The sequence below is a fragment of the Sebastes fasciatus genome, chromosome 1 (genome assembly GCF_043250625.1).
Source record: "Sebastes fasciatus isolate fSebFas1 chromosome 1, fSebFas1.pri, whole genome shotgun sequence".
NCBI lineage: Eukaryota > Metazoa > Chordata > Actinopteri > Perciformes > Sebastidae > Sebastes > Sebastes fasciatus.
In genome coordinates this window covers 11,376,885-11,387,097 of record NC_133795.1, presented here as the reverse complement: position 1 = coordinate 11,387,097, position 10,213 = coordinate 11,376,885, and the positions used below count along the sequence as shown (strand labels likewise).

The following is a 10,213-nucleotide window of genomic DNA, read 5'->3' as shown; positions in this document are numbered from 1 at the left end:
TCCTGCCCAGAAACTAAGTAGACTTTTAATTAACCAATCACTGCCTGAAGCCACGCACAACAGAAGGCCTAGAATAACACAAACAGGAGGCTGATAACATTAACACAACTAATGCTCTGATGATTCATGAAATCAACACAATTATTTCAATCATAAAACATGTTTTTGTTAATACAGAGGTTATCAGGTGTAATTCACAATAATTAACTTACAGTGTACACAGCTGCAGAGATTCTGGGGCTTTTAGTAAAAGACGAAACTGAATATTGAGTCCTTGGGTTTGGGATATGAGAAGGAAAATCCTGGAGGGCCAAACATTGACTTCATAGACCATTCACAGTCATTTATATTTGACACGTCTCCAAATGAAGTCACTCAACCTCTGAACCCATATGAGTATTATGTTTATGTGCCAAGAGTGTGAAGATAGTCTGTGTTAAAAGGCTGTCAGAACGTTAAATGCCCTTAAAATGGCTGTAAATTCAAATAGAAAGGGGCAAAGGACTTTAGCTTGAAGACCTCTTCCAACATTTTTGCCATTTTAATGTGTAAAAAATTGAAAAGAAATAGTAAAATCAACACAATTGAAAATAATACTCTACAGTAACACTAATGAATGAGGAGAGAACCGACACCTAACCCCGTTTACGTCACAGCTAAAGTCGGCCCTCTCTGAGCACACACTCAGCACAAATCTGCAGTTCTCACACAAAATTCATCCATTATTTCCGAATGGTGGATGTCGACCTAATGCCACTTAAGAACTGTATTAAATCTCAATATAAACCTCTGTGAGAGAGCGTTAATTGCAACCTCAGCACACTTTAAAAAAGCTTCCTCTGATCAATGATTGGGGAAATATTCCTATAATATCCCTACAGGGATTTACAGTGAATGGTGCTCAGCAAGGAGATTATAGTGACCTTATTGTGGCTTTACATGGGTTTTTATGTGCTTTATGTCATCTCAACAACGTTTCTATTGGAAGCTATCATTTTATCTTGCTGCATCATAACTTATAGGTTTGCTTTTGAGGTATTGCTTCAGATTTAGTATTTATTAGGCCTGTAGATTCTATTTTCCATGTTGCTGATACTGTGAGCACTGCAGCTCTTGTTAATCATTGTTGATGATTTATTTCATCTTTCAGTTTCCTCAACGGCCGCTAGGAGGTGTTCAGGTACAAACAGATGCAGATTCAGTGAGAGTCACCACTCAACACAACAGATGCTGCTCTTTTGCATTAAAGGTTTTAGTTTCACTGAGCCTAACTACCTGTCCACTTTTGCATTTTATTATTTTATAATATTAATTTCAGTGCCTATATGTACTCTCAGTTCCAGCATGATCTTAATCATTTTAAGATATAACATTATTGTTATTCTAATACATATTATTACTCATACGGTCCCTGAGAAACTGAGAAATGCTGCAGCCAGTTTGAGTACTATCGTAAAATATTTCTCCTCTAAGTGAGATTTCCTACCAACTAGATTTAATTAGGATTTAACTCCACATCTGGCAGGTAGCTCATTATCTTCGGAGAAGTTAATGCCAAAACCGTATCTGATCATTTACCAAACTGTTTATGTGTGGACTCGAGAGTGGAAAATAACCAGCTAATCATTAACTTTACCCCAAATCTTGTCACGTCTTTAGATAAAAATAGCAACAGACATCTTAAAGGAGCAACACAACAACCTGCAGGAAGAAATGACCAATATAAGAAGCTCATCAGCTAGCTTAAAGGTCCCAGATCATGCTCATTTTCAGGTTCTTACTTGTATTTTGGGTTTCTACTAGAACATGTTTACATACTTTAATGTTTAAAAAAAACTTTATTTTCCTCATACTGTCTGCTTGAATATACCTGTATTCACCCTCTGTCTGAAATGCTCCGTTTTAGTACATTTCAAAGGAATTGCAACAGAATTGCGTTGCTAGGCAACAGCTTGGGTCCATGTTTACGTCCTGTCAGCTGATGTCATTCACATCCACTGCAACAGGAAGTTTAGTTTAATCTAGTTTCATTTTTGGGTTTCATTTTTATCCTTTCTTTAAGTAAACGTATTGCTAATAAATGCCACTTTTTTGTGCACTACTCCTGCGTATCAACCTGGTACTTCAACATATGAGGTGGTGGTACTACAGGGCTTATAACAGTCCTGCGATAGTCACAGATACCAGATTTTCTTTTCTTTTTTTGTCAGAGCATTTAGTTTATTGATTGCTGTTGGGATGTAATGAGAATTTCAACTAATATAACACATCTTTTTTCTAAAATCTTTATCAACACTCCCTTTAATGAGAGCAAATATGATGGGTCGTAAAACCAAAACAAAGAGCTAAAACCGTTGCGTAGAGCTGAGAGAAATTGCAGAGTTGGCTGATAATTCTCTGTGGGGTTGTCACTACATTACTCATCGTTATTTCATCCACCATTAATATAATAAATATTGATTAGTGCAGCTTTAAGATCATTAAGCTGTGCCCTACTAGCAGTAAAACTAAGGTTAAAGGGACAATGTGCTATTTCTCCCCCGATGCCCAAATTCCCCTCCTTCAATGGCCACAGTCTGCTCCTAGAGACTGTTCAAACAGGACGCTCAAATGATGTGAGCTCAGATGTCCGAGTTGATCCAAGCACTTATCCCTCACCGCTCCCTACATATCTCCTCTCCTCCCCAGAAGGCAATACTTTACTCTGGGGTTGACAAGCGGGCCACCCCCTGCCCCGGACCTTCCAGCTGCCAACAACCAGGGATTTTCACCCCGCCAAAGTCTGGCGAGGATCGCTTGGTGGCATCCTATTGTGTCCCTGCCGCCCGTTCTCCACAGTGTAGCATTACTCAGCTCACATCGTCACAGCACTAAAATAACAGCAGGGCTTTGTCTCACTAAAGCCCTCTGTTTCAGTAGCCAAACATTTTAATGGACGTGCACAATACACACATATCTTACATGCATATGCACACAAATACACACACACAAACAATGCCACGTATTTTGGATTAATCTCTTTGGGGATTTCAGTGGACCACCAACCACTATTCTTAAGTTTGCTACCTAACATGGAATTAAACAACACAGTCTCACGGCAGATTGTGAAATAGTCATGAAATTGAATCTATTTGATTCGTGTACATGGAATTTCCCTTTTGTTCGTGACGCTATAGGCATGACTTTCAACAACGTCGTTTTTGTACGTTTTCCTACGAATGTCCAGCAACACGAGACGCACGTGTCAATTTCCAGTCTTTTCAAAATAAAACTACTTACTGATTTTGTGCTTACCATCACGAAAATTGGGCACATTTTGTGTCTATGTACAAGAATCAATAGGCTACATTACATTTCGTGACTATTTCACAAACTGCTGTGGGACTGGGCTGAATTCATCAGCAATCTGATGATCCTATAAACATACTCATGACTCACAGGAACCTCTTTTGCATAATCTCTGTACTGATTACATTGTTCCTTCCTCCATTGTCAAAATCAGAATGAGAAAGCAGGCCGGCTTCTGTCTTTGAAAACTTTTATTAGACGGACATGCACAGACCTAACAAACGGATATTTTCTAAGAAAATATATAGGCGGTGAGGAGTGTACAAAATGATGAGGACAATAATTTAATTATTCTCAGATGAATGTGGGAACATACTGTGGATAAAGCAGAAAGGGAGCTCACTATGTTGATGTAAATTGTCAGTTTTTTTGGGGCCTGGAAGTGAACATTTGGTCTGGATCCTCTTGCGCTCTTGGGCGAGTAGCCTACTGTACAGAGACAATGCAGCCGACATAAAGATGCATATATAAAACCAAAGTCCATATCTCCTTCAAGAGCAGTGGGCCAGTTTCAAGTTATGTACGGGCAAAAAAAACCTGACTTTCTATTTGATGAACATGTTGACTAAAAAGGTTTTACTCCTGGTCCTTTTCCTCTCCGTGGGTAATGATGTGAACCAGGTTCTTGTAGTCTAGGTTTCCTGCCACATCTGGAGGGAAGGCAGCGAACATCTGCACCATCTAATCAACAAAAAAATAACAGATATTCTTATCACTTTTATCAGAGCAATTCACTAAAACAAAAGCTCAGAGTGCATGAAAAGGTGTGTTGATGAATCACTGAGTGTTTTTTTTTGTGACGTGAATGTAGACGGTCGTCATGATGACGTTCATCCTTCTGTGTGGTTTGGAAACATGCACAAAGCTATTAGACATAATAATGATAATTAGGTTGGAGTACAATATACCTCTTCCGGGGAGAATCGGTCCGCTTGTGTTGTTAACATCTGTGTCACACTGAGCAGGAAAAAAAGAGAGAAAATAAAACACAGCATGAGGCGACGAGGCATGTGTTCACACTAGGAGGAAATGTGCCTGTCATGATGGAGTCGTACTGGGATGAATGGTTGCCGTCAGACTCAGACGCAGTCATAAATTGTGAGTGAAAAGCTCACATGACACTCCACACGAGATGAATTAACATACTGCAGACTGGCGTGGTGTGAGGAGTGGAGTGTGTTGAGTCACTTACTAGTCCTTCCTCAGCACGCCTTTTCCCTCAGGGTCAAAGACTTTGAACGCGTTGAGGATGGTCTCCTCTGGATCAGCACCTAGAAACATTAGATCAGTCAGTATACAGAGAGCCTTTCATGTTTTTTTGTTACCTGAAGGCCACCGTAGTTCTCTAACACGCTTGTGAAACTGCGGTAACGTGAGTTGCACAGTGCAAAACCGTGGTACCGCCAGCCGCCGTCTGACTTCCGTTGCTCCTAAAGTAGTGTTATTATGGTAAGGATGGCCTCTGAGCAAAGGCGAACGGCGTTACCACGTTTTTGCCCTCGGCGGCTCACGTTACTGCAGTCTTGCAAAGGGAGGAGTGAGCGGAGGGGTACTTGGTTGGTTGCAATCTGCAACCACACCACTAGATGCCGCCAAATCCTACACAACGTCCCTTTAATAGTCTACTTGCATGACTTATAGGTTTAGTTTTTGGTGATTACATTTTCATCTTTAGCCTGTTACGTCCTTACCTTTCAGCTTCTCACCGAACATGGTGAGGAAGACGGTGAAGTTGATTGGGCCAGGAGCCTCTTTGAGCATCTCATCAATCTCTTCCTGTTTCACATTGACACGTCCTATGGCACCAAACGTGAACATATGACACAAGTAGATTAAAAGCAGGGTTGGTAAAGATTTTAGAAACATTTTGTGTTATATCATTTGAAATTCTTTTTACATCCCGACAGCAATCAATAAATCAAACGTTCTGACAAAAAAAAAGAAAAAAAATCTCGTATCTGTTGCAGGACTGTAATAAGCCCGTCCAATTATTTCATTCAGTCTGAATGTAATGATTTTACCTCAAAATCTATCGAAAATTACTTTATTATAAACATTATTTAATTATTATATTCCGCTATTTCCCAATAGCTGGTAATTTATATAATACCTTTTCAGGAAAAGAATACAAAGATAATTGATATGCTTTATTTCCATGTCTGCTGATAAATAGATAATAATTAGCAAATAACTTATTTTTGAAATTTCTTAAAAACCTCCCTGAATCATGACATTAGCTACCAGGTTACATTTGTGTAGACAATAAGTCTCACAATGGGGAGATGTGTGCCTGATCAGAAGTGTCCCTCATAGTTTTTCCACCTCTGATGAAGAGCAGCACTTCTCAAGCCTAAGGGCCTTATTCTAACGATTGTATGCTATTTTAGCATATCATTATTAAATAATGTTTATAATAAAGTACTTTTGGATACATTTTGAGGTAAATATTGGGGTAATTTGGCAGTAATTCCAAAGAAATTTCAAATATGTTATACTTGCTTATTATCACCTAATTACCATGAAATTTGCGGACCTGTAAAATGAAGTGTTACCTTATCTTCTTATCTGGTTGGTTTCTTATTCTGTCATTAAACCTGCAGTAGGCAGTATATTTTTGGCATCATTGGGAAAAAATTCCATAATAACCTTTCAGCATATTATAATTCAAGTGTTCTGAGAGAAAACTAGACTTCTGCACCTCCTCATGGCTCTGTTTTCAGACTTACTTTAAAAAATACTTTGGCCAATCACAGGTCATTTCATTGAGAGAGCGTTCCTATTAGCTGTGCTCAGGTCATGTGACTAGAATTTGGCGTTCCTTCACCAGATTTTACAACGGCGGCCGCGTCACAAACTTTCTCATTTTACAGCTAAACCGTGCACTACAAGATGATTCTGAAAACATCTGAGGCGAGAAATAGGCATTACAGTAACAGAATAGTTATTCATATTTGATCAGCGCGGGCTAGTTTGACCGTTTGGTCGGAGTTCGCGAGTGATTGACAGCCGGCTCTCATAGACAGCAGATTAGCTCTTACTGCTTGTTTTCCTCCACTATTTGAAATCTTGCAGATACCGTTAGGAGCACCGGAGGACACAGAGGCTCATGATTTTTTTCCAGGTTACCTGTTTCATGTACTACTGTCACGATATAGCGACCGTTTTATAAAAATTACTTTTTTTAAATCATATTTGCTCCAATCTCGCCTACTTCAGCTTTAACATAAACATTATAAATCGGCCACTTTGTATTTCCTGTTGCAATGTTTGTTAATGCAGTAACTAACAGGTCTAGGTGATGTCGACATACCGAGAGCAGCAAAAGTGTCCCTCAGATCATTCTTGTCGATGAAGCCGTCTCTGTTCTGGTCCATGATGGTGAAGGCCTGAGGAGGAGGAGGAGGAGGAGGAGGAGGAGGTACAGTTAGTACACATAAATGAGTCTCTCTACCTTTAAGGTGAGAGTTGCAGCCACATCAGCTTTCAGCACACTTCTCAGAAAGAAAAAAAAAATCTGTCACACACTGTTTTCAATTCTCTTTCTTCCCTTGAATATTTTGTGTGTCATCTTTATAGATGAGCACTGTTAAGTATTTATAACCTGCACGCCCCCCTGAGGTTTAGCCCGGCATCCAGGGCATGCCCAGCAGTTTATCTGCAGCCTTATCACTGATGACACAGTCTGGATGTCTGGGCACCACTGACTGTCATAACCAGCATACCACAAGCCTCACTGCTGCCAAGCCAGGGACAGGAAAATAGACAGGTGGGCATACTACAGCGATGAACAATGGAAAAGGAAGGACAGAGGAGGACATAGAGGGAAGAACAAATAGAAGGATGTGTTGCTGTTTATTTTTAAGACAGAAACACTTGGAACTTCTGGCCTAATACTCGACATGGTGAGCTCACATGCATATTCATTTGGCATTTCCACAACACCCGTTGTCGTTCCCGGCTAAATGTAAATCAGAGGGAGAAAAAAAAATAATTGGTGGAGCAGCTTTCACCTCTTTAAATTCCTGGATCTGAGCCTGCTCAAACATGGAGAACACATTGGAGTTGGCTCCCTCTGCCGTCCTCTTCTTGGCTTTCTTGGGGGCCTTTTGGCACAGAGAGAGAAAGAGGAAGAAGAGATGAAGCAGACACGACATGGCAGTTAAGGTGAAGCTACATGTTAGACAACATCAATAAAACGGTTGCATGGCTTAATAAAAGAACATTGTGTTCGTAAGAGGTGGAAAATTGCTTTTGGGCAATAACACCCGTGCATAAACATTACATTAAGACAAACAATACATCCTTTAGCGAGTCAAACGTGATTATTTGTTCTTAAAACACATGTTTGTAATTTAGGATGCATTGAATGTAGCCTGTACATAGCATTAGAATTAAAATATACTTAAAGTATCAAAAGTAAAAGTACTTATTATTATGCAGAACGGCCCATATTAGAATAATATACATTATAGGATAATTATTGCTGCATTACTGAATACATTACATTAATATTGCAGCTGATTGTGGTCTATGTGTAAACCTTTTAGTTTTCATATAGTCTTAACAATTCATTGTTTAAATATACTCATGTGACAAACATTACATCCATTAAATTGTATTTAATCTACAGAGATATATCATAATTTATTAGTTGATTCATATTATTTACAAAAATTAAAATCTGTAAAGTAACTAAAGCGGTCAGATAAATGTAGTACAGTAAGAAGTACAATATTTCCCTCTGAGATGTAGTGGAGAAGTACCTGAAAATGGAAATACTCAAGTAAAGTACCTCAAAATTGTACTTAAGTACTTGAGTAAATGTACATAGTTGGAAAATGTTGAATTTTTCAATTGAATGTGAACCCACTATTTTTTATATCTTGTTTACTTACTATATCTTTATTGTCTTTATTATTTATTAGATCTTGTTTTTTTGTTTTTTTTACTGATGCCTCTTGTTTACATTGCCCCCCTGCTGTGGGACTAATAAATATTATCTTATGTTGAGAAAAATGAAATATCTGTCGTTTTAAATAACATAAATATACAGATGAGAGAGTATCAAATTATTGCACTCATCTGTCCAATATAAAGTTAGCATCCTTGAAGCCAAAATAAATCCCACCCCATATCTGACGTTGCCATCAAACAGCATCCCACACCAACACAGAGACTTACCATGGCTGAGCAGCTGGGAGGTCAGACCAACAATGATGCCTGTGAACAATGGGGAGATTGCGGGTGCCCTTTTTGTAGCCCCCAACACTCGGCTCTACTGGACGATATTTATAAACTATGTCCTCTTTAGGAAGTGACAGGTAAATACGGTATTGCATGCGCGCACACACACACATCGGACATAGAGATTGGAATAACTGGTTTAGAATATCAAGAGCAGACTGAAGGTTAAAGCACTTAATCACTCTAAACTGCCCTCAGATCAGTCTTAAAGCACACAAAGGCATTAACTTGATGAAAGTAATGTTATCAAGTCTGCAATCTCCTTTTTTTACTTTGTCTAAATGATAAAGAAAAATTGTGCTTTTGCCACCCAGGTTGAGCCAGACTTTGCAAAAGAGTCTTTAATGAGGCAGAAATCAGGTTTTCTTCCAGCTGACCGGTTGTTTCACCTTTGAACTACTTCCTTTAAACCTTTTGTTGAACAGAATTTAAGACGTTAGATTAGACTCCATCTGAAATCTGGGTATTTCAAAACAGATAACTTTGCATTTAATATTGTTTTAAGACTGAACTGGATCACCAGATTTAAACCCCACTTTGAATTGTCAGTCTGCCCCCAGCTAATGCATTAAATATAACTGAGACGGAGCTGGTTCTGATGTAGGTGGAATACATTATGCATCTCTAAAAACTTTTTACATTTAATGAAAAGAACAAAACTGCCTCAGCTGCAGCAGGAAGGTTTGCCGGGTCAATAAGAGATGTGCTCAGGAACATTTACTCTCAAAAGGGTCCTCGGATTAATGAATAAATACTGCAGAGAAATAGGAAATTATGATCTCATTTTATTTCAAACAACTGAACTTTTTATGTAGCTCACAGGTAAAAACTATTTAACAGTCCATCAGATGACAGAGGTCTATTTGAAGAACTGGATTTCAAAGCTTCAAAGATCTTTGACCTGTAAAAACGTTTTTGAAAGCCTGTATATCCATATTGTGCTTGAATTGACCAACTTTAACCAACAAAATCTTTATCAACTTTTGATTTGATATTCTGATGTGTGTGTAAATCATTACTTCATTCGATACAAGACGTGACGAGAGAGACTGGAAATCACCAGCTCCTTTAGCGTAATTTATTGACCTGTCAGGACTGTGTTACCACCAACCTTAGTCACATGTCTCACATGCCTTCATAATACATACAGTATGGCACAGCACGCATATATACACACTATATATGTGACCTCATTTCTCTAACTAAAATGGACGAGTCTCTGTCTGGCCATCGATTTTCTCGAAATCTAATTGACTTCACACTTGGCAGGTGAATTGCTGAGGACCCAAGGAAGTGCAGTATGGAATGCAAGCTCTTGAGATCTATGGGACATATTTATTATAGTGCGTTATAACACAGCTTTGTTGAATGCTCGATTCCGATTGGTCAATCACAATGTTCTACGGTCTGTTATTTCTTTATAACAGACCGTTTCTACGGACGCAGTTCTGATGTTGGTATCTGGAGGACCATTTTTGTGTCAAATTATTGATTTCCTAAGTAAGTAGCCGTGTAATAAGCGGGATAATGTACAGCTAGCCGGTCATTGTTGTGAAATAAACCCCTTCAGGGCGAAGCAAGACCTTGACACACGTTCTTGGACACGTGCTTTGTTGGACTT

At 38.9% G+C, this 10,213-nt stretch overlaps 1 protein-coding gene across 1 annotated transcript; it reads right to left on the bottom strand.

Moving 5' to 3' along the window:
- Positions 1-3,521: 3,521 nt before the first annotated feature.
- myl2a (myosin, light chain 2a, regulatory, cardiac, slow) lies at positions 3,522-8,668 on the bottom strand. Its single transcript, XM_074629113.1, has 7 exons — positions 8,530-8,668; positions 7,359-7,451; positions 6,659-6,734; positions 5,040-5,144; positions 4,541-4,619; positions 4,257-4,305; positions 3,522-4,029 (listed from the first exon to the last, which is right to left on the bottom strand). Exons 1-7 carry the CDS (start codon positions 8,530-8,532, stop codon positions 3,925-3,927), a joined length of 510 nt encoding a protein of 169 aa, XP_074485214.1. The 5' UTR covers positions 8,533-8,668; the 3' UTR covers positions 3,522-3,924.
- Between the last annotated feature and the right edge of the window lie 1,545 nt (positions 8,669-10,213).

Excerpts from the sequence above, each read along its gene's own strand:
- myl2a (XM_074629113.1), bottom strand. Across the intron at positions 4,306-4,540 it reads GGCGTGCTGAGGAAGGACTA|TGTGACACAGATGTTAACAA; the intron begins GTAAGTGACTCA and ends TTTCCTGCTCAG. Across the intron at positions 4,030-4,256 it reads ACCGATTCTCCCCGGAAGAG|ATGGTGCAGATGTTCGCTGC; the intron begins GTATATTGTACT and ends TTTGTTGATTAG.